This window comes from Hipposideros armiger, unplaced genomic scaffold (genome assembly GCF_001890085.2).
Source record: "Hipposideros armiger isolate ML-2016 unplaced genomic scaffold, ASM189008v1 scaffold_12, whole genome shotgun sequence".
NCBI classification, from domain to species: domain Eukaryota; kingdom Metazoa; phylum Chordata; class Mammalia; order Chiroptera; family Hipposideridae; genus Hipposideros; species Hipposideros armiger.
In genome coordinates, this window is record NW_017731362.1 from 3,277,267 (window position 1) to 3,301,605 (window position 24,339).

The 24,339-nt window shown below is 44.7% G+C and overlaps 1 protein-coding gene across 1 annotated transcript in view; it reads right to left on the reverse strand.

Annotated features, from left to right (window-relative positions):
• Positions 1–18,301, reverse strand: part of TNFAIP8L3 (TNF alpha induced protein 8 like 3) — a 42,378-nt gene extending 24,077 nt beyond the window's left edge. Inside the window, exon 1 of the mRNA XM_019663940.1 lies at positions 17,865–18,301. Within this exon, the coding sequence (XP_019519485.1) occupies positions 17,865–17,916 (52 nt within the window). The 5' untranslated portion in view covers positions 17,917–18,301. The remainder of the gene's footprint in view (positions 1–17,864) is intronic.
• Positions 18,302–24,339: the final 6,038 nt, after the last annotated feature.

Below are 24,339 nucleotides of genomic sequence, written 5' to 3' on the forward strand. Positions count from 1 at the left end.
GTGTGTGTGTGTGTGTGTGTGTGTGTGTGTGTGTGTGTGTGTGTGTGTGTAAGTCCCAAGGCAGAGGAAACAGAGAGGAGTACCTGGGTCCGAGGGGTCCGAGGAGCTGCAAGGAAAGGAGGCATCAAGGATGAGGCAGAGGTTGTGGTGCCAGGGAGACAGTGCAGAGGGGAAGGTCAGGAGGAGGACTTGCTTTTGAGTTGGGGGTAAGAGGTCAGTAGAACCCTGCTATGGAGCCAGCATTTTTCAAATTTTTGGCCTCTTGAAGGTAAAGAGGGGATACCTTCCAAGAAGGCTAGCGAAGCCATGAGCTGCAGACTCGTTGCAGGCCAAGTGAATCAAGAGATTTGGCCTGTCCTGGGCCCCCTGCCCCTCTGGCTTCTCTGCCACATGACGGGGCTTCCTGATGACGTGCCCAGCCGCTCTTAGTCCTTGCCTGGCCTCCATCCTGCTTGTATGACAGCGTTGGACCCTAATTACCACCAACCTTCACCTCTCTTCAGACTTTGCTCAGACCTCAGTCACTCTCACTGGATTATGACAGTTTGGCAAAGCTATTTTTATGTGGATATTTTTTTTTAACAAAAATGAAACCAACAAACAAAAAACCAAGGATGGCTGGCCTCAGACTTCATCTCACCCATGAGCTTTAGCCTATCACTGACTTCCTTCCTGGGGTGATGAGGAAGCTTGGGGTGGGGGTGTTTGGTGACAGCTCTGTGGAGACAACACCTGGATGCTTACCATACTTGCTGGTCTCAGGATCTGCCATCCATCATTCTCAGCATAAACACCTGCTTTCTCTAAGAATTTACTTCTGTTTCTATCATTCTGCCTTTTATATTCTCTGATCTCTCCTTTAAAAATCACAGGTCATATTCACTCACAATTAATAGTGAGGTATGGCTGCTTAATAAGGGCACTGATTGCTGCTTTCCACTTGAAAATTAAGAGTGATTTTTTTTTTAATGGGAGGAGGAACTTTTCTGGGTGGGTGAAAATGCATAGTCAATATATATTTTTATAGCTGAAAAGGGGTTAAAAATAATCATTTTTCATAATATAAACCAAGAAAGTAAAGACAGACAAAATCCTGGCTGATGGGGAATACCAATCATTAAGGGTGGTTGGGGCTAATTTAAAACTAGATTTAAACTCTGATAAATGTGAATTGAAAGGGTGAGCGCTTTTGTTTCCTACAAACTTCCTGACTGGGCTACCCCTATTTGACGGACTAGAGTAGAATAAGGTGGATATAGGGAGGCAGTAAAGAATATTGAGGCCATGGTATCTCTTATTTTCACCTCCAAGATGCACAAGAAATCTTCAGTTAAACTTCAAATTCCTTCGGAAAGATACACATTATGTTTAATATCATACAACTCCCAAATAATGAATTTCTTTGCATTGACAGACCGATGTTGGTGGTGGCAGACCAATACCTTCTAAAAGCTAATAATCCTGTTATAACAGAATTTTAAATGACCCCCTCTTTTTTTTTTCTAATTGTAAAAATAATAAAAACACAAAACCAATGTGTAAATGAAAAAGTGGAAGGTGAAAGTCACTCATAGTTGGGACGGGGGTCAGGGACAGAGAAAGGGTCCCAGAGGGAGTGAGGGTCAGGAACGCCAGCTGCACACACTGCTGGTCAGCAAGAAACAGCGAGGCCAGTTCAAGAGCCAAAAAGGCGGAGTCAGCAGGGTCACCCAGCAGTCGGATTGGCCTGCAAGGCTCCTGTGCTCTTGGCCCCCCTGTAGGCCTCACACCTATAAGCTCATTATCCATCCTGTCTACACTTCCCCCCAGAAGGCCCAGGCTGGGTGGGCTCAGAGGGGAGGATGTGATGTGATGGAAGGACTAGAAAGAGGGGAACGCAGCAGCTGGGGAAATGGGTGAGCAGGAAGGGACTGTGGAGAGGAGCCTGGAATAGGCCTCCACCAGGGGGCGGGCAGGACCCCATGACAGGGACCTACCGAGGACTGGTCTGCGGGGCTGGGGGGTGGGGGCGGGGGTGTCATGGGGAACTGAGTGAAGAAGAGTTCCAAGGAAGAAGATGGAGGGATCTGGGACAAAAGTGCAAGAAAGTCAGAAGGATGAGCAGTAGACTGACTAGGCCCCAGGATCGCGCTTGATTGTTGCTTTTAAAACATTTCCTGCTGAAGTTCTACATACTGACTGAGGAAAACTCTGGAAGGAAAGTACAAAGAAGGAAATAAAAATTACCTATAAACTTATATGGAGTGGTTACTTCTTCTGGTATTAAATTTTTTTTTTAATGTTTACATAAGGGAATGTGAGAAAGTTTCCTCTTCTATATAAAAAAGGGTGTATATATGTGTGTGTGGGTGTATGTATGTATGTATGTATAAATAAATAAATGTGTGTATATACATGTATATAACAAAATTGGGATCATTTATTATCAAGCTTTCTTGATAATGTAAATATTTCCCTATATTATATGTTCTTCAAATTACTTTTAATAGCGGAATAATATTCCACTGTGTAAAAATGTCATTATGTATTTAATCATTCAATAACTATTTGAATATTTATTTATTATTTATTTAATTTTATCCTCTCAAGAGTCAGTTTCCCAAAGCATTGGACTGTATTCAAGTCTTTTTATTTTTTACTTAAAAAAAATTATTCCTATCCTCCCTCCCCCCCCCCTTTGGCAACCATTAGCCTGTTCTCTATATCTATAGGTTTTTTCTGTTTTGTTTTGCTTATTCATTTGTTTTGTCTTTTTAGAGTCCATATGAGTGAAATCATACAGTATTTACCTTTCTCTGCCTGACTTATTTCACTTAGCATAATACCTTCTAGGTCTATCCATGTTGTCAAAAATGGCAAGATTTCATTTTTTTTATTGCTGAATAATATTCCATCATATATATGTCATATATGTGTGTATACATATACATATACATATATATATGTATATATATATATATATATGTAATTCATTATCAGTTCATCTATTGAAGAACATCTAGGTTGCTTCCATATCTTGACTATTATTAATAATGCTGCAATGAACATAGGGGTGCATATAAACTTTTCTATTTAGTGTTTTTGTTTCCTTTGGATAAATACTTAGCAGTAGAATTACTGGATTGTATGGTAGCTCTATTTTTAATTTTTTGAGGAATTTCCATACTGTTTTCCATAGTGGCTGCACTAATTTACAATCCGACCAACAGTATATGAGGGTTCCCTTTTCTTCACATCCTCGCCAGCACTTGTTATTTGTTGATTTAGTGATGATAGCCATTCTGATGGGTGTGAGGCGATGTCTCATTGTGGTTTTAATTTGCATTTCCCTGATGATTAGTGATGGTGAGCATCTTTTCATATGTTTGTTAGCCATCTGTTTGTTCTCTTTGGAGAAATGTCTATTCAGGTCCTCTGCCCATTTTTTAATTGGATTGGGTTTTTATTTTTGTTGTTGTTGTTTTATTTTATTTTATTTTATTTTCATTAAGTTGTATGAGTTCCTTATATATTTTGGATATTTACCCTCTTTTGAATGTGTCATTCATTCATGAATATCTTCTCCCATTCAGTAGGCTGGCTTTTGGTTTGTTGATGGTCTCCTTTGCTGTGCAAAAAAAATTGAAGTAATGCCATTTGTTTATTTTTTCTTTTGTTGCCTTGCCTAAGGAGACATATCCAAAAAGATACCACTAAAAGCAATGTCAAAGACTTTACTGCCTATGTTTTCTTCTAGAAGTTTTATGGTTTCAGGTTTTACACTTAAGCCTTTAATCCATTTTGAGTTTATTTTTATATGTGGTGTAAGAAAGTGGTCCAATTTTATTCTTTTGCATGTATCTGTCCGATTTTCCAAACACCACTTATTGAAGAGACTATCTTTACCCTATTGTACACCCTTGCCTCCTTTGTCATAGATTAATTGACCATATAAGCAAGGATTTATTTCTGGGCTCTCTATTCTAGTCCATTGTCTTTATATCTGTTTTTATTCCAGTATGCATACTGTTTTCATTTTTGTAGCTTTGTAGTATAGTTTTATATCAGAGGGTGATACCGTCCACTTTGTTCTTTCTCAATATTTCTCTGGCTATTTGAGATCTTTTGTGATTCCGTCTAATTTAAGATTAGTTCTTTTAATTTTGAGAAGAATGCCAATTGGCATTTTAATAGGCATTGCATTGAATCTGTAGACTGCTTTAGGTAGCAAAGACATTTTAATAATGTTAATCCTTCCAATCCATGAGAGAGGTATATCCTTCCATTTATTTGTATATTCTTCAATTTCTTTCTTCAATGTCGTATAGTTCTCAGAGTATAGGTCTTTTACCTCTTTGGTTAAACTTTTTTCCTAGGTATTTTATGTTTATGATCCAATTGTAAATAGGATTGTTTTCTTAATTTCTTTTTATCATCATTCATTATTGGTGAAGAGAAATGCAATAAATTTCTGTATATTGATTCTGTATCCCACAACTTTACTGAATTCATTTATTAGTTTTAACAGTTTTTGGTGCAGTCTTTAGGGTTTTCTTTATATAGTATCATGTCATGTACAAATAATGAGACTTTTATTTCTTCCGTTTTGATTTGGATGTCTTTTCTTTTTCTTGTCTGATTGCTGTGCCTAGGACTTCCGATACTATGGTGAATTGAAGTGATGATAGTGGGAATCCTTGTCTTGTTCCTGATCTTAATTAAAGGAAAGGCTTTCAGCTTTTCACCATTGACTACAATATTAGCTGTGGGTCTGTCATATCTACAGTCTTTATTATGTTAAATATGTTCCTTCTATACCCACTTTGTTGAGAGTTTGTATCATAAAAGGATGTTGAGTTTTGTCAAATGTTTTTCTGCATCTATTGAGATGATCATATGATTTTTATCCTTTATTTTGTTAATGCAATGTATCACATTGATTGATTTATGGATGTTTAACCATCCTTGTATCTCTGGGATAAATCCCACTTGGTCATGGTGTATAATACTTTTAATGTATTGTTGAATCCAGGTTGCTAATATTTTATTCAGGCTTTCTTTTTTTTTCATCTATGTTCATTAAGGATAATGGCCTATAGTTTGTTTTTTTTATTTCAATTTTTTTTTCTGTAATGTCTTTGTTGGTTTTAGTATCAGGCTAATGCTGGCTTCATAGAATGAGTTTGGAAGTGTTTCTTCCTCTTCAATTTTTTGAAATAGTTTAAGAAAGATAGGTATTAATTCTTCTTTGAATGTTTGGTAGAATTCACCTGTGAAGCTGTCTGGTCCTGGACTTGTATTTGTTGGGAATTCTTTTCTTTTTTCTTTTTGCTGCTTCAATTTCATTTTTAGTAATAGATCTGTTTAGATTTTGTATTTCTTCCTGGCTCAGTCTTGGAAAGTTACTTCTAGAAATTTACCCATTTATTCTAGATTGTTGAATTTGTTGGCATTGTTTGTAGTCTTCTTTAATGTATTTCTGTGGTGTTGATTGTAATTGCTCTTTCATTTATGATTTTATTTGTGTTCTCTTTTTTTTCTTGATAAGTTTGGCTAAAGATTTTTGTCAATTTTTATCTTGTTTCACTCTTGCTTCCTTCAAGATTGTCTCTTTAACTTTTGCCACTTTAATTATAATATGTCCTGGTGTGGGTCTCTTTGAGTTTATCTTATTTGGAACTCTCTGTGCTTTCTGGATCTGGATGTCTGTTTCCTTTCTTATGGTATGTAAGTTTTCAGCCATTATTTCTTTAAGTTTCTGTTCCTTTCTGTCTTTCTTCTATAATGTGAATGTTTGAGTTAAGAGGTCTCTTAAACTATCCCCATTTTTTAAAAATTATTTTTTCTTTGTGCTATTCTGATAGGTTGATTTCCACTAGTGTGTCTTCCAAGTCACTGATCCATTCTTCAGTGTTAGCTAATCTGTTGTTGATTCTTTCTAATGTGTTTTTCATTTCAGTTATTGTATGGTATTCTCCAGGTCTGCTTGGTTTTCTCATACTTTTTAACTCTGTTTAAGTTCTCCCTAAGTTCCTCTACTCCACTCTCAAGTTTGGTGAACATCCTTATGATAATTTCTTTAAATTCTTTTTTTTAAAAAGATTTTTATTGGGGGATTAGGTGGTGGGGAACAGTGTTGGGAATCAGAGAAAGGGAACAGAAAGGTGTACAATTTGCTGTTTTTGTTCTTCAGTCTAGTTGTGGAGGGCGTCGCTTCACTGGCCCATGTTGGTATGATCATTGTGCTCTTCCTGGGTGAGGTCGCCGGTCATTGGTCGGCCACTCATGGTGGCTCTCGGCAGCTCACACCCGTTGCCGCTGCTCATGCTGGCTGCCAGCCACTCACGTAACTCACAGCAGCCCACCGCAGCCCCAGCTGCAGCCTACGCATCGCTGGCAACTCACAGCAGCCCAGCTCCAGGTGGAGCTGTTGTTCATCATCTTAGCTGTAGAGGGCGAGCGTCACTGGCCCTCAATGTGGGATCCGAACTGCAGCCCTGCTGCTCAGAGCTAGCGCTCCCAAGCGAGCTCTTAACCAGCTGAGCCACTTGGCCAGCCCCATTTCTTTAAATTCTTGATCAGGATTTCCTTAGGGTTTTTTTTTTCCCTGGGAATTTTTCTTGTGCCTTCATTTGAGATATTCTTTTGTCTTTTCATTTTGTTTGACTCTCTATGTTTGTTTATATGAATTAGACAAAACAGCTGTCTCTTCCACTCTTGCAAAAGTGGACTTATGTAAAAGCGGCCTCTGTGTAAGCTGTGTGTGCAGGGTGGTTTGGGCAGGCTGGTAGGAGTTGAGTGGATACCTGAGGCATCAAGGGGCATTGGCCTACGGTGCGGAAGTGGCTCTGAGTGAGGAGGAGGCCAGGTGCATGTAATACTGCCTTGTTGATTCTGCCTGCTCCCTTTGTTTGGCTGAAATGGGCTCCAGCAATGAATCCAGGAATACTCTTCAGCAATCTTGCAGGTAGGCCAGAGCACCTGCATAGAGCCCCCACCCACACTGTGGAAGTGCAAGCAGATGTAAACAACGGTGCTCATCAGCCCCTCCAACCCCGAAGAAATCCTGCAGTCCCTAGAGTGCTCCTGCAGCTCCCCAGCTTCCGCTACACAGTCACCCTCTGGTTTGTTATACAGAAAATGGTCTTGTGAAGAAGTGAACTCTGCGTGGGCTCTATGTGCCAGGTAGTTTTGGGAAGTCACTTGGAGCTGGGCATACGCTTATGTCACCTGGGGCATTGCCATGCTGGCTGGAGCAGCTCCTGGCAGGGAGACCAAGCATGTGGTGACGTTACGTTGTTCCCACTTCGGAGGCTAAGTCTGCTGGGAAGGCTTCCCGGTCATCTTGTAGGTAGATTAACGTACCCAAATATTGCTCCCTACTGTTCTACTGGAGTGGAGGGGAGGTAAACAATGGTGCTCACTGGGTCCTCCTGCAGCTCCTCAAGGGCTCCTTCGGCTTTCTGGGCTTGCAATGTTGTCTCTTTCTCTAGTTTGTTGTCAGAAGCTGTTCATTCAGCCCTCAGTTGTCTCTCAGGAGTAACTGTTCTCTAGATACATGTATATTTGAGTTTGCTCATGGGAGGAGGCGAGTTCCATATCCTCCTGTGTGTCCACTATCTTGCACCTCCTCTCATTATTATTTAGATAAATAATCTAAATATTTAGATTATTTGTTTAGGTTGGATGTTTAGGTTAGGTTAGTTTCTGCCCCCTTTTGGGGGTGGGCGGGGGAGCAGTTTTAAATAGTGAAAATCCACCACTCACTTTGTGATATGGGGTAATTTAATTTCTCTGAATCTGTTCCTTCGCCTGTGAACTGAAAATAAGAATATCTGCTTTTTCTGTGTCCTAGTTTTGCTATGAGATCATAGGTGTAGAATATTCCATTGTTCTGATGACTTCACAATTGTTTAACCTTGAATGACTTGGTGGCTGTCGAGGCCCCCAGAAGAGTTGGGAAAAGGTGAGGGAAAGGTAATGGTCTGTCTGTGGAGTTACTGAGATGTCTCTTGCACAGTGGACAGTGAGGAAGAGAGGCCCAGAGGTCTCTGGAAGGCAGGACTCTTGCTCAGGAGAGAGGACTGGGTTACACTACAGATTTAGGAATCTTTAGCTCCATGCTGTAAGAATGGATGATTGCTTCCAAGTGAGTGTATTGTCACAAAAGACCTAGGACATGAGCTCGGCCTTAGGAGACATAGGTAGGAAAAAGGTACTAATGAGGGATGCAGGAAGAGCAATTGAGGACAGGTGCAGGGAAACCACAATTATATACAGTCAGAGAAGTCAACAGGATAAACAAGTCAAGAAAATTCAGGTTTAATTCTCATCAAGTTCTGCTCTGTGCTCTCTAAAAGCTGACTCTCTATTAACTTAGCTCTGCCTGCCTTGTTTGACTGAGACTGAATCACTGAATTATGCAGTTAAATCCTAAGGGTAGAGGGGCTAACACAGATGAACACATTTCCCCATTTCCTTACAAAAATAAAAAGTCAATCTAAACAAAGATAAAACATGATTGGAGAACTAGAGGCCAATAAATCTATTCCTGAAGCTGGTAGCTATTAAACTCAAAGTAAATTAACCTTTGCAATTGTCACTGGGCATTCTGTCAGATCCACCAAATGCCTCTCAGGTATTAAAAAAATGTACAAGCCTTCTGAGGGCTCCGTGTAGGGCTCTCCTGGCTGAGAGAGAGGAGTGGGCCAGGCCAAGGAAAGGGCCTTGTGTGGGCCTGTGGTGGTCTGACCTCTGGGCAGATGTGCTTGGGAGGGAGAAACCTCAAGAGGAGAAAAGGAGGAGGATTGGCAGTAAGAACCATGGTGGAAGGTGTTGGGAGAAAGAGCAGGGATCCTTTTGATAACCCAACACCCAGAATAACTCTGCTCCTTTTTTTTAAATTACATATGTTTTGGGGAAGGATAGAAGAGCCAGAGGATCTGGCCTCCAGCTCTGGTTCTGACACTGCCTGGCAGAGCAGCCAGATGTCATCAGTGGCCCTAAGTAAACCTTTCAGAAGGGAGACTCTTGTTCTCTTACAAAGCCCCCTCCCTTCCCAAATAAAGCTCTTAACATCTTTTCAGCATTGCTTTTGGACTACACTCTTTCCTTTGGAAAAGCACATCTAGTCTTAGGGCTCAATCTAATTTTCTTCTTTGTACTGTTTTCACATATACTACCAAGAGTTTGCATTCCTTTGGTCGGTAAATAATGTTATTGCGAGACAGCTCTGGAAACCCAAACCTAAGTTGTCTAATTCTGAATCTCAGGTTCTCATCATTGAGCTGCAGTCTCATTTTTGAGTTTTCTCTCGTGCTTGAATCCGACTGGTCACCATGTCTTGGGGGGTGCTACATCTGAAATGATTCTAAATGCTGGAGTGGAAAAAAGTGGCTTAGGGTCCAGCCTAAGTGCACTCTGATAAAGGGAATGTTGGTTTGTGTTTGGCACCTCGCTTGACTCTGCTTTTCAGTCCTTCTCTCATCTCAGTGTTTGCCACACTCACCATCCAGCAGGTCTCCATGACCCTGGAGATGCACGTGGCGGCAGCATCCTTCCAGGACCTTCTCACCCTGGCAGCAGCTTTGTGCCGCTCTCCCCATCTTCTCCCCCAAACCACCCTTCACCAGCCCCTGTTCTGGAGCCTGTGCCAGCCAATCCTTGCCCGTGTGTTATTGGGCTAAGGCAGATGCCTGCAGCTTAAAACAGGGCCTACTGGAGCTGTAATGTCCTAACCTAACAGAAGAAACCTAATGAAGGAATCTAACGGTCAGAGATCTGGGTCCCAGGGGAGCTGGTAGAAGATGCAAAGAAGCCTGGTGGCATCTATTGACCTAACTACATAGTCTACCTGATCCAAGAGCACCATTTTTAGAGTTAGACTGGCTTCATATCCACCGACAAGCTGCATATCCCTAAGTAAGTTACTTAACCTCCCGGTGCCTCAATTTCCAGGTCTATAAAATGGGGCTATTTACAGTACCTAGCCCTGAAAACTGGTATAAGGGTTAAATACCATATAAACAATTAATCCAGTCTTAAATACATTGTGCGTGCTTAATTAATATAAAATAACTTAGTATACATTCAAAACATCACTATTATTTCACATTCAGTACTAGCTCTCTGGGGCTGAACTCTGGCTGGCAAAGGCCATCATTACAGTTTCTCATCTTTGATATTTGCCACAACTTCTTAAGCCCTACTTTCTCTTACCCTGTAACCCCAACCCCAGTCTCTCTCTCGCTCTCTCTGACTTTCTCATTGTTATCCCAAGGAAACCAAGGAACCAGACTCAAACGTGGTAGGAAAAAGGCCGACCCTGCAGATGGCCCCCATCACCTCCTTCCCACAATCTACACTGAAATACTGGGTTGTCGGAAAAGTCATGAGGTATTTTTTCTCTGTTTTTTGTTGCAAAAATGCATCATGATTTTTCCAACAACCCAATATCTGTTTACCTTCTTGGCGTAACCCACAGGCCCCAAATCAGGAACATGGGGGTGTGTGTGCTCACCAGAACGGCCCCTTACAGAATTTCCTCCTGCACATAAAATCGGATACCTCTACTATAAAAAATAAACTGGGATTCTCCATAAAGCTACGTATCATCAAAATGCAAAATGCGTCCTTTCAGAGCTGGAACAGTTTCACAGACAGCGTATCTTACTTTTGAGACGAGAACCTTGAAGCTAGTAGCTGTTTCTGTGGCTTTTCAACAGTTTAAGCCGATATTTGGACACCACCAAAGTCTCTCCTTTTTTTTTCCTGGAGCACTGAGTTACAAAATACTGGTTTCTATTAGGGTGTGTCTAGCACTTTCTGTGCCGCCAAGCCTTCCATTTTTATAGTCTGCACACTAGTAGATTTTCCATGAACAGACTCAAATTTATTCCCAGGCAATGATATTTAGGAAACCCAATATGAACGTGAAGATTGTTCTAAAGCAGTCTCAGAATTTGTGCTATGCAGTTGCTTAAAGAGTATTCCTTATGTATAAAAAAAATGTATATTTTTGGCGTGCCTTAAAATATATGGGGGAAAAGGTATGCACTCTCCTTATATGTTTTCTTGGATTGGGTTTTCAGGGTAGACTTGGTTTTTTTTTTTTTAATTCTTCTCTATCCTTTATTTCCATACTTGTACAAAATACAGCCCAAACACCCACCTACACAGACATTTTACATAAAGAGTTTGAAGCCAAGTGACTGAAAAACACAACAAAATTATGCATATAGTGTTTTTTTCATAGACATTTACATGTGAATTCAAGTGGGAGCCAATGGTAACTCTGGAGGAAAATGAACCAGTTAGAGAAAAGTGCTAATGGCAAGTGTGACTATAATTTGGTTTTGCTGACAAATAAAAAAGGTGCCATATTTTTAAAGAGAAAATAACATAGGAAATAGAGCTTTATATTCATATGTTCATACACATTCTCTCTCCACCTGCAGAAACTTATTATATGTTGTCTATGTTCATCACCGTAACACTCAGTTGTATGTTTAGAGTATGACAGCTCTCTTCTCCCATGTGCCGTCTAAGGGGCCCCCACTGAGCCAGGTGCACCCTCACGGCCACCTCCACGAAGCCTTCCCATCAGAACTCTAAAGCACTATGCCCCATGCTCCAAATCTTATGCTAGTTATTGCTAATGCTGCCCAGTCTTGCAGGTTCAGATTTGGGTGGGTGTTTTCTCTCCCTAACGTGGCTGCAAGCCTCTTGAGGGCAGGGCCACATCTAATTCCATTTGTGTATGCTACCAAAGCACCCTGCGCCACTCTGAACACAAAGCAGATGCTCAGCCAATATCTGCTGGGTTGTGTGGATTAACAGTTGGGTGCAGAGCTATGAGGTGTAGAAGAGCTAATTGTATCTGACGATCTAAATTGCCCTCATGAGGTCTAGATAAAGTTTGCAGCTCAGTAAGCATTCCCTGAACACTGCCGGGACTCGGAGCTACCATCCCTAATGAAACATGGTTGAAGAATTTTGGAGGCCACCTGTGGTGGATGCTGCAATGTACTGCCCAGGTTCTCCTTCCAGAATGAAGGCCCAAACTCTCCACAAGCTGCTGGGAGTACTGTGTGCAGACAGCCTTCCGCTGAAGGGAATGGCTTCACCCAAGTTCATACCCTGTTCCCTGGGATGGCCTGCATTTAATGACTGATCATTATATCAGACACATAAAGGCCTGGCCCCTCACCCCAACTCAGAACAGTTCTGAAGGGCTATTCCAGCTCTAGAGCTAGAGGCTGTGGTTGGGTCTCCATTGCAGTTCAGCTTCTTACCCTGCCCTGCCCAGCAGCCCTCCCCTTCCCATCTCTTCCCCAGGTATGGATCCCAAAAGCAGTCTCAAATAAACTCACTGCAGGCTAGCCTCCAACTCAGAGTCTGCTTCCTGGGCAGTCAACCTACAGCATCATCCATACATCTATCTACCCAGCCACCAGCTAGTAACCTACCTGTGTTTAGTGCATGTGGATGGTGTTGGTGGGAAATGATACAGGTGAAAAAGACCCAGCCCCTGCCCTTAGGGAGCTAACAGTCCAGGACAAGATTTGAGACATGTACAGGAATAACCATAAAGCACACAGTGGGAAGTGGCTGGTGTCAACAGAGAGCATATAAACAGAGATGAGGCCGAGGTGTGATCCCATGCAAGGGGGTCAGGAATCTTAGGCTGCAGCCATTGGTGTATGTGTCCTCTCTCCCTATCTGATCTCAAGCTCTGGAGGACAGGACGGACTGTGTCCTTATCTCTCTGCATTCCCCATGCTTTCAAACACAGAGTACCAGGCAGTGCAAGAAATCTTAAAACAGTGAAGCAAAGCCAAACACTGAAGGAAAGCTTTGGCAGTTCCACTTCATTGGACAGGTTTCTGTCTGTCTGTCTGTCTGTCTGAACTTTTAGTGCAGAGTTGTCAGGAGGCTCCTTAGGATACTCATTCATTTATTATGTCCATAAAAATCTCGAGAACAGGAAAGCACAAGACAAGGTCCCAACCCTCAGAGCTGCTACAGCCCACTGCAGGGACAAGGCAGAAGACTCTGAAAATGTACACAAACAAGACCAAGACATGGGACTGGGACTAATAGCCAGAGCTGCACCATCCCCAGGTGTTCTCTGCCCTTAGTTGACCAGTTCATCAATCATCAGCCTGTCACTTGACGAAGGTTACTGAACAGCCCCCACAGGAGCCTAATAATGACAATCAACCAACTCCTGAACCTCACACTGCCCCGAAACCAGTGCCCTGGCATGACTGTCTACAGGGGGAAAGCGCCTTTAAGCCAAACATCACTGCTAAGTGCCTGATGGAAAGAGAGGGGCTGGGAAGCATTGGTGGGGTGGGGGAACCGGTCTCCTGCATCTCCCTGCCCTCACCCAACTCAATACACCAATCTCCTTCCATTTCCCCTCTCCTTTCACTGCTTCTGTACAATCTGTCGCCAACTTCTGTTATTTGTTTCTCTGAAATGGCATTTGCATTCTTCTTCTTCTGCCTTGTCTTAGCGCTACCGCCCCCTCTGATATTGTGGCCACACCCTGGGAGCTGAGGCTCCAAGTGTAGGCAATCACCGCACTTCATGTCTGTCAAATGTGGCTTCTGAAAACCCAGCTGTCAGTTGGCCATATCTCTGCTCAACAATCAGCTCAAGATACTCCTTCAGCACCATCAGGACCAAGTTATTAAGACCCTCCTATAAGTGTCCCTCCCTGCACTCATCTAACTTTATTTCCCAGTACTCCCTAACATATGCTCTCCACTTCAGTCACCTCCCTGTTTATCTGCTCAAGTGCTATCTGACTTCTGAAACACCTTTCCTCCTCCTCTTGGCCACCTGTCAAATCCTACCCATTCCTTGTCACTTTGTTCATTCAGACCAAGCTGAGGACCTTAGGGATGGGAAGGACAGGAAGGGCAATGTTAGCAGCCTGCTGTTGTTCCACTTCCTTTATTGTCTTGAAGTTCCCCTAGCACATCCTGACTCCTTCTCATGGAAATGCTCTTCTGTAGTAGCTGCAAAGATGCCCCATCAGCTTGGCTGCCCTGGACCATCTAGTGAGTGGAAGGAGCTTGTCTGCCTTCAGCTGGGAAGGCTAACTTGGTCTTACAAGCCAGAAAGGGAAAAAGCTGACACTGCTAATGTTTACTCGCTTGTTGCGTCTTTGGAAAGACTCTCAATCACTGCTGAGTTAATACACCAAGCTCTAGGGTTTCTGAGAGATGGATAGCGGGTTTGCCAAAGGAGAGACTGCCAAGTTGGGTCTCTGGAATGCATCCAGTGTTCCATAAACGCTGCCTCTCTCCTAATCATAGAAAGAATCATAAAACAAGAGAAAGACAGAGGAGAACTGCAGGCAGCAGAATGACAGAAGCATCATCCTCTGCTCCCTGAAAAACAGAAAAAGCAGACTGAGACAAATCTCATCTCCCGCTTCACCCTCCTATGCAGGGAGTTGCTAGATGAGAGATCTGCCAGCAGGCACTTGGGAGATCTTTGGAAAAGTCTCTTGAATGGGGTACAGTCAAGAGTAGGTGGTCCTTGGAGATTTCCTCACTCCTGACCCCTTGCTTGGGATCACACCTCGGCCTCGTCTCTGTTTATATGCTCTCTCTTGACACCAGCCACCTCCCATTGTGTGCTTTATGGTTATCCCTGTACATGTCTCAAATCTTGTCCTGGACTATTAGTCCCCTAAGGGTAAGGGCTGGGTTTTTTTCACCTGTATCACCTCCCACCATGGGCAAAAATGGAAGAGAGAATGGAGAGTATCTCTGTGCCTCCTGCCACCTTGAAGGGAAAAGTGTGTTTGGGAGACAGGGCTATACCCTCTTCTTCTATTTCAAAGTGGCTCAGCTCCAGGTTAGCAGGTGGATTGGGTGAGAGCTTCTTTACTTTTCCCAACTTTCCCTAGAGCTGGAGGAAAAGCGTGGTGAATGCAGTAGGTTTGAAAGTCCCCACCTTCATCCCTTGAGCTGGAAGATGATGAGGGTAAGAAGAGGTACCCGTACATTAAAAATAATCTCCCCCAACTAACACACATACACCCCAGAGAGAGACTGGGAGAGTGTAAAGGAGAAAATTCAAAACAAATTTCCTTAGGCAATTACATTAATATAGTAATAATGACAACAATACTAGTTGTTTTACACATGCCTAGTAATTTACATTTTACAAAGCACAGGGGTACATTAGCAGTGTTCTTACAACAAATAGTTCAATCAGGTGATAATCAAAATAGCAGTTACCATTTACTGAATGACTACCAGGAACACTTTTCTTGAGTTATTTTATGTAAGCCTCACAACTGCCTTGTAGTACTATTGCTATTCCCAGTTTACAGAGGGGGAAACTGCGGTTTGGAGAGGCTAAGTAACCTGCCCATCAGGTGGAGATGCAAACCTAGGTCTTTCTGATTCCACAGTTCAGGCTTTTGACCTTAATAAGGCCCCTCTTAGGGCAGAGCTGCTTCACAAGCTAGGGAAAGAAAGGGTATTGAGCAGGAAGGAATCGTTACATCCCAAATCCCTGTGAAGTAGGGACACACAGACACACAGGCGCACACAAACACACACATGAAGACTCCAAGAGGTCCCACTCGCTCTGCTGTCCTTCCCAGTTACAAACCCATCCAGCTTGCACAGGTACAAGTCCACAGATGAATGCCATGTTCCTTATAGGGACAAAGGTCAGCCCCTATGGATAACATACCTGTCATTTAATCTGTATCTGAAGCTGCAATAAGGTCTCCATTTGACATGATGCAGCCACAGCAAGGCGACGAATTATCACCTAGCTTTGAAGCTTTCTCATGAAGAATACTTTAAGACTGAAAATAACAAGTGAGACTGAATACCATTTAGCAGAATGGCTTGTGACATTCAAATAAATGTTCAACTTGTGGGATTCAAGCACACAGAGAAATAAGAAATGACTGTAGAAAACAGTCAGTCACAAACAAATGGTGACACCTCACAAAAGCTGGCTGTCCTATTCCTCATCGGACCCATTTGACTTCAGTGGTAATGCTTGCTGTCAGCTGTGCAGAGGCCTTAGCAGAAACAGACATGAACACATACAAGATACCCCTGCTAGGCGGGTTGGAGGGAGAAGCAACAAGACCCTTAAGAACTCGTTCTCTCCCCTTTCACCCAAGTACCAACTCTTCTGGAATATTTCCTCCCTCCCTCCACCTCCTCCTCCCTTCCTCATTCTCTAAGCCTCCTTATCCTCCTCCCCCTCTCCATCAATCCACAAAGGAGATCTGAGGGTGGGGGCAGGGAGAGCCTGTTCCTGGGATTTTGAGAGAGTCAAGTGTCCGTGTCACTGCCCCCCCCCCCATTTTGAGGTCTGAAGGTATATTTAGATACACACAAAACACCCACTGGAACTTTTAAATGATGTGAGGAGACCCACAAGCCACCTGTGAAACAACATCTTGGTGCTTCACAGTCACAGAAACATAGGTAGGCAAAGGGCTCATGTTTATTAATTATATCCACACATACCTACACAAAGCAGGTGTCCCTTGCATACACATAGGAATCCTCACACACAGGCATCTTGGCAATGCCACCTTTCCTTTCCACCAGCCTCATCTCTTCACACCCACCTGAAGGTGTTGACCACAGCCGCCCTATGAGAGGCTGAGATGTATGATGCAGTGGAAAGGGACGAACTCCGCCCTTGGCTACTCCCTGGCTGTGAGCCGTGGGCAAGTCGGATAATCACCTGGCTAGGTGCTGTGAAGATGAAGGTCAATGATACATGTAGGACCCTTGGCATAGCGCCTGACGCTGTCCTGTCTGGTTCCTGCGCCTGCTTTTCCTACATCCACTCCTGGGTTGATGGTGCCTCCCGTCACTTGATCCCCATCCTTAGGACAACTGGTCTGACTTTGGGAAGAGTGGAAACTAGTCCACGACCTCGGGTCTGTACCAGGTGGGTCTCAGGTCTCAAGTCACAGGTCTACTGGCCAGGGCTAGCCTTCAGGGCCACATGCGGGAGTCGCGGCCACTTGGAGCGATGGTTCGGGTCTCTCGTGAGTGGACCTGAGGGCGGCGGGCAGAGCACGCCGGTGGATGTGGGCAGAGCCGGTAGGTAAGTCGACTCAAGGTTGTGGGTGGCTTCCCCCTGTTGCTCAGTATCAGGGAGGGGCGGAGGAGGACATTCATTTTTTCCTAACTAAGCATCCACCCATTGCTTCAATAACTATCGATTGTGAAAAGCCAGCGGCGCCTCTTAAAGACGAAGCCTGGCTCCCGCGCGCCCCCGCGTCTGTGTCCCCGGACCCTTTGGCGGGGACCTCCTCCGCTCGTGCGGAGCAGCGATGGGAGAACGCTTCTGCACAGGCTCGTCTAGCAGCCTCTGGGACTGCAGCCACTGGCTGCGGTTTGACCCCAGCCGGTCCACCCGCGGGAGCCTTTTCTTCCCAAGTCCTCTGTCACGTCCTCGGACCAGGTCACCTGTTCCACAGCTTCCGCGGCACCTGGGGTTCGAGGACCGTGCCAGAGCTCAGAAAGTTATTTCAAAGGGCAGATGTGTTGCAAGCCTAGCTGCAGCAAATTACTGGACGTGGATTTCCCGAACCCTTCCCCACCCCCACCCAGCCCGGGCGACCGGAACCCGCACAAGAGCCCGGCTGCAAGGAAAGCCACCGGCATCGCTCCTGCGCGCCCAAGTGCAATGGGAGAGAAACCCCAAAGCAAACTCAGAGCGCGGAGCAATCCCCAGTCCCGGCCTGGAAGGAACCCGGCTGCTGGGGATCGGCCTCCCGCCTGGCAGCTCGAAGGAATACTGGCGATTTCCTGCCCCGGCCTGCCCTCCTCCTGGCCCCAGCCCTCCAGGATGGGATGCCGCGACCCCCTCCGTACCTGCGGCGGTCACCGGCTCGCCTTCGCTCTGCTCGCCAGAATCCGAATCCATGCTGCGGGCTACCGGCCAGGCGTCCACAGCCGCCCGCCCGTCTGCGGGGCGCTCGAGGCCGGCGTCCCGGCTCCGGCTGTCCGGGGCACTCCGTGCGAGCGGTGGGGCGGCCGCAGCCCGAGTGGCGCGGTCGGGGCAGTGCGCGGTGGCCGCGGCCAGGGGGCGGCTCTGCAGAGCCAAGAGCTGCCCGCGCCCTGCTCCCCGCGCCCGCCGGCCGATGCCTGCGCGCAAGGCGAGCGCAGGGCGGAGGCTGGGGCGCGCTGGGAGAGAGTGGGGAGGAGGGGAGGGAGGCGCGAGCTGGGAGGAGCGGGAGCGGCCGGCGCCCCGCGGGGTCCAGACTCGGGTTAAATACCCCGGGGGCGGTGTCGTTCCTCTCCTCGGCGCCCAATGCCGGGCGCCAGGAGCCCGGGACTTGTGGAGCGCCCGCGAGGTCGTGCCGGTCGCCGAGGCCGCGCCCTTTCTCTGGGGTGACTAAGTCTGGAGGATTCTTCAGTGAAAAGGCGTCTCTATCCAAGTAGGAAAAGGAGAGGTTCCGAGTGGGAGCCCTGGGGCTTCCCGGGTTTGAGTGAGACTCCACCGCTTGGAGACCTTGAGCAAGTGACTCAACTTCTCTTTCCTCACTTGGAAAATGGGGGAAATGAGAGTTTCCTTTTGTCCGGAACGTTTTGGGGGGAGTAAGTAAGATAATGCAAGTAAGGGGCCAAGAGCAGGCCTGGCACCCAGCGAGGAAGTAAACAACGTATGGCAGGTAATGCTAACCAAGGCTGTTCCTCTCCCGGCGTGGGCGGGGCAGGGTGGACCAGCCGCGGTGGAGCTGGTTCCGAGGGCTGGGCACCCTAGATCGCACAAACTCAGGACCCGCCCTGCCAGACTCCAGGGGCAAGAATTGATTTTGAAACCTTTTCTTTGTCTTGAACACAGAGTGCTAAACTTCCTCAATACACCTTCCTTTCACTTTCTTAAAAGAAAAAAAATGCATTTGTAAGTTTATTTAGTAATTAAGAGACTAAAATGGGGGGTGGGTGGGGGAGGAATGCACGGAGCAGTGAGGCCTCAGATCCTTTGTTGTTAATTCTTGACTATCCACATAGTCTTACTGTCTCCCGGAATTATCAGCTCCAACACGTACATAACTTCAGGCCGGCTTTTCTGCCTACCAAGTGTAGCTGTAGGCGGATAACACCGACTAACGTTGCTGACCTGAGCAAAATGAAATCAGAAAGAGAAAGTTAACTAAAAAGCTCCATTTATTGTTTTCTATGCGCATTCCTACAACGACCCAGTAAAGACTTTAGGTTAGAGCCATTTGAAAAGGCTTTCTCGTAGGTAAAAAAAATGGTTGCAAGTTGGCAATTTTATATAATTCAACCTATATTGTTATCTCCATTTATAGATGTGGGAACTGAATCTCAGAGAGAATAAATTTCCTGTGGTCTCAGGTCCAGCGAGTGGGTGAGCAGGGACTTGAAATCGGGGCTATGTGACAGATAGACCTGTTCCTAATGGCTAGGGTATAGTGAGGGTTATAGTGAGTTTGGCCTCTCTGCTACCTAAGGGCTGCTTTCTATAGTGAGGTATGGGCTTCTGAGATAGACTGCAAATACAGCTCTACCTTGTGTTTTTGGAAAATGTTTTCTGGATGGCCAAACTCATGGACTTTGTTTGATAAAAGATGGATGGAGTTCCGTGGAGAGGTGGAAAGAGCCCCACACCAAATGTGTGATCTTGGGCAAATGGCTTCATCTCCCTCAGTTTCCTCATGTGTTGGCATCTCCTTCATGGGGTGGTCGTAAGGGAATAAATGAAATCATGAGTGTGGAAGCTATTACCCAACGCCTGGCACACGGTTAAATGTTTGTTAAGTGGAAAGAACATTCATTCTTAGATCTAAGGTATCCCATTTAGAAAAACAAAATATTTTAAAATCACATTTTAAAATCAGAAACAAGTCATATCAACATTTGGATAAAAATTGATATGTAAAAACCAAATAGCTGGGATCATTTTAAAAGTGTGCTATCATGCCTTCGCAGTCCTAAAGAAAACCAATGAGAGCATCAGAAAACAGAGCACCACATTGGATTAAAAAGGCAACCTGCTTCCTCTAAAGGCCATGCCTCGATTCAACAACAGGAAATGTGAAACTTTCTCTGTTCCCTTAGACCGCCTTTCCTGGCACTTGGTGGAAGCTTTTTTTGTTTTTTGTTTGTTTATTTTAATAGACAGGTGGTCTTGTTGAAGGGTGAAGGAGACATATACCACCGAGACATCTATGCATCACAGCAATAAAGGATACAGAGAAGCTCACTACTGGAGCTTGATCAGCGATAAACAAAGTATGGGGAGTGCACATTTACAACACATACATGTCCATCAGTCATCAGATCTTTACTGAGGACCTAGTACATTTCAGCCCAGAGATGTTAAAAAATGCTTGGGGTGGGGTGCTGGTCAAAGTCCATGATGTAAGTCTTTAATAAACAGTGCCTATTCGTTTATCTGTTCCTATAGTCAGTCATAGTATATTTCTGCCAAAGGAGGCAGACATAGAATGAAAAACTGAATGTGGAATTAAACAATGGAGAAGAGAGATCCAAACTAAATAAGGTCTCCATTCCAATTTCCGATGATATGTAATCTGTGGCCATGGGTTAGCAAGACAAAGGGAAGTGACTGCTGGCACACATGTGTGTTTAATAAGGGACATTAGTGGAACATACCTTATCTGCCCTCCCAGTGTGGAAAAATCTGTACAAGAGAAGGAAGTCCTTGAAATAGTATCCCATGACCATGCAAGCAGTGAAATCTGAGGTGGTGAATCTCCTTTACAAACCAACCCTAGTATATTTCTTTAAAAAAAAGAAAGAAAAGCTCTTAGAGAAGAGGAAAGGATTTCCGTAGTTCCTCTGTATATTTTTAGAAGGATGGCATCACTTTGCAGACTTGAATCTGGAGTCTGAGGGTTATAAACCACTTTCCTCAGTATTTCCACTACATCTTTTCTGTCTGGCTGCTCTTCAGACACATGAGTTTCTAACTCATCGGTCATTTCTTAGCTTAAGCTTAGCGAAATCATTCGCTTTTTAAGGAACTTGCTCGTCTGGTGGGAAAAGCACATCTATTTGTAAGGTGTCAAGAAACAGATAATAAAATAGATCCATTTCTGCTAACACAATAAGACTTCTTTAATCCGAGCCAGTGCTATGACTCATCTGCCTGTCTCCTCTTGTGGGATGGAAAGGGAGCTGTCTGCAAACCTTCAGCAGGCAGCTGGGGAGAGGGAGGGAGGGAGGTTTCTCTCAAAAGCTAGAGCTGCTGCTCTGCTTCAGAAGCCCACAGAGCTCTGGAATTGCCGTTTCTCTGGGCTGAAGTGGTCCTTGGTACTTCGGAATGAGAGGCTGGCCAGAACAGCTCCATTTTTAATAACTTGTCTCAAGGTGGATGCTGGCACCAAGGAAGCTTCTTCCCAAAGCCAAGGTAGCCTCTGTGAGGCTCTAGGCAAGCTGGGCAGTGGGGTCTGAGCTGGCTTCATGCCCATCTGGCAGAACAAGGTGCTGGAAGATAGCCTTGAAAGTGGGGGCTTTTCCTATTTCTTTCTGGCTAGCAAAAATAAGTTTTATTGCCCCCTCCCATTTCAAAAGCAATGCACATCACTGTAGAAAAATTGGAAAACACATATAAGCAATGTAGGAGAAAAGTTTTATTTATTTATTTATTTATTTTTTAAAAAAGATTTTATTGGGGAATTGGGGAAGGGGAACAGTGGTGAGGAATTGGGGAAATGGAACAGCCAAGTTGTTGTCCTTCAATCTTAGTTGTGGAGGGCACAGCTAGCTCAGCTCCAAGTCCAGTTGCCATCCGGCTGACCATCGGCAGCTCGCAGCCGCTCCGCTCAAGGTGCCCAGTTTAATCTTAGTTGAGGGCAGGTGTAGCCCACCATCCCATGCGGGAGTTGAACTGGCAACCTTGTTGTTAGGAGCAATGAGCTCTCACCAGCTGAGCCATCCTGCCACCTGTTGGCAGCTCAGCAGCAGCTCAGCTCGGGCACAACTCACTGGCCCATGTGGGAATTGAACTGGCAACCCTGTTGCTCAGAGCTTGTGCTCCTAACCAACTGAGCCACTTGACTGGCCCCAGAAAAGTTTTAAATCCATTCATAATTCCACCAGTTGCATTAACTGTTAACATACCTTTTGAAAAATTTCCCTCTTTGTATGTACAACATTCTGCTTTTGTAACTTGCTTTTTCCTTTTAACGATATGTTGTAAACATCATTCTAGCCACTCTGTGACAATCTTATTTTTAATAGCTGCACAGTATTCTGTTGTACAGGTGTACCATAATGTATTTAAACACTATTGTTGTACATATAAGTTGTTTCCAATTTTCTGCTATAATACCATCAGTGAATATTGTCATGTCTAAATCTTTGCATACATCTTTAATCACTGTCTGTAAACTCTCAGCAGCCTCTTTTACTCTTGGGAGAGACAACCAAGACAGAAAATTGTAGCTCACAAAATAATTGTTTATATATCCCGAGACTTTAAGGTTATCAAGAATTTTTGTGGACATGACCCCCTCTCATCAGAAGGTAGGTTATTTGACTTCATTCTTGCATTTATCAAGCATTGATTGAGCCCAGAGGGGGATCTTATAGGTTGAGTGGAAAATTTCCTTTCACGTTTTTATTGTGGGCAGTGTGTCCTCTGCATAGTCCATTCAAGTCCAGATGCCTTGTGGGAGGCCGGGGGTGGATAAGGCTGGCAATTTGGGCCTCAGGCTGTTCTCCTAGGTTCTTAGCTTCTTCCCCCCCAAGAGCTGCCTTCAGGACAGCTTCCTGAGCAGTTAATGCCATTATAGTGTCTCTCAAGCACTGATTCAGAGGGAGAGGGAAATTGACAAAGAAGGAGGAGGAAGAGAAAGAGGGAGAGAGAAGAAAACTCTATGGCCCCAGTCTCTGTCGTCCTCTGGCTCAGCTTCCTATGGGGTTGTTTGTAAGCCTCTTTAAACAGCAGGACCAGGATCAAAATTTCAGCCCCGCTGTGGATCTCCATGATCACATATGGTGTCTGGTCCCACTTATGGCATTCACTTTGGGGGCTACAGGATGTGATTGTGCTATATTGGAGCTGTTCTTACAAGGATCCACATGGCTCCTACATGGGCACCCTGTGACTGTTTTGGCTGTGCCCAGTGTCTTCCCGTATTCTGGGGTTCTTACACAGCTCTGTGGCATGGAAAGGGTCAATATTGTTTCCACTGGTGAGAAGAGGGGGGCTGAAGCAGTTGCTAGAGTCCTTAGAGTTTTTAGGAAGATAGGGGAGTACGCAAAGACTGGGTGGGGCAATATCGCCCAGTTTTTAAAAGGAAGAATAACATTGGTGGCATTTTTGTCACTCTCTAGAAAAAGTGTGGAACAAACAGGTTCATAAACATTTAAAGAAAGAAAACGATGATCACCAGCAGCCATCATAGGTTCATTATCATGTCCCATTAAAATGACTGTGTTAACTTTCTTTAAACCGGGTCATCAGATGGATAAATCAAGATACTTTTATTCCACTTCAATGCAGCAAGCATTAGCTGAGCACTGTGTGCTTCAGGTGCTAAATGAAGAGAACTGATTGCCACAGAAACCATATGTTGTAAGTAAAGAACCTGATGAAATCTTACATAACTCCCTTGCTGTCAGATAGACCTGGGGCTGGTTGAACAACCCTATCCAGTGAGCTTTGCTTCATTGGTTCTGAGTTAATGTGGAGGGAGGTCTCCAGTGGAGTGACACAGAGCTCTGTCCTTAGCTCTGGTCTATTCTACTTTTGTTTGTTTGTTTGTTTAATCAGTGACTTAGAGGACAAATTTGGTTGTATTTATCAAATGTGTAGATTACCTTGCTAGGAGAGGTGAGGGAAAACTTGGAATAACATGGAAAAGATGTGGGTCTTGGTCGTCCATGAACTCAATTGAGTCAACAGTGGGATAGCCATTGCATTATTACAAGAAGGGCAGGAATAGTCCTATATTTCAGCTGGTGTTATGGATGCCTGGAGCCTCATGAACATATGGTGCCACATTTTAAGGAGCCATACAAGGGAGCTCCCAGAGGAGTGGAACCAGAACAATGAAGAAGGTTTGGAAACCATTCTGTATGAGGAAGTTTGAGTGTCAGGCTGGGGAAGGAAGAACACAAGGCATGGCAGGACGGATGTCCTCAAATGCGTGAAGACCTAGACTCTGGGCTGATGTAGGACCAGTGGGTAGATGTTATAAAGAAGTAGTGCCAGTCCTGGTCTGCTTGTCCTCAAATCCATTTCTTGCCCTTTCCCTGCTCTGTATGGAAGAGGGGCTGACCCTTGCAGGCTGCATTTGCCAGGATCCTGTAAGCTGTTTTCTAGGTGGAGCCAGCCAATGAGAGGCAC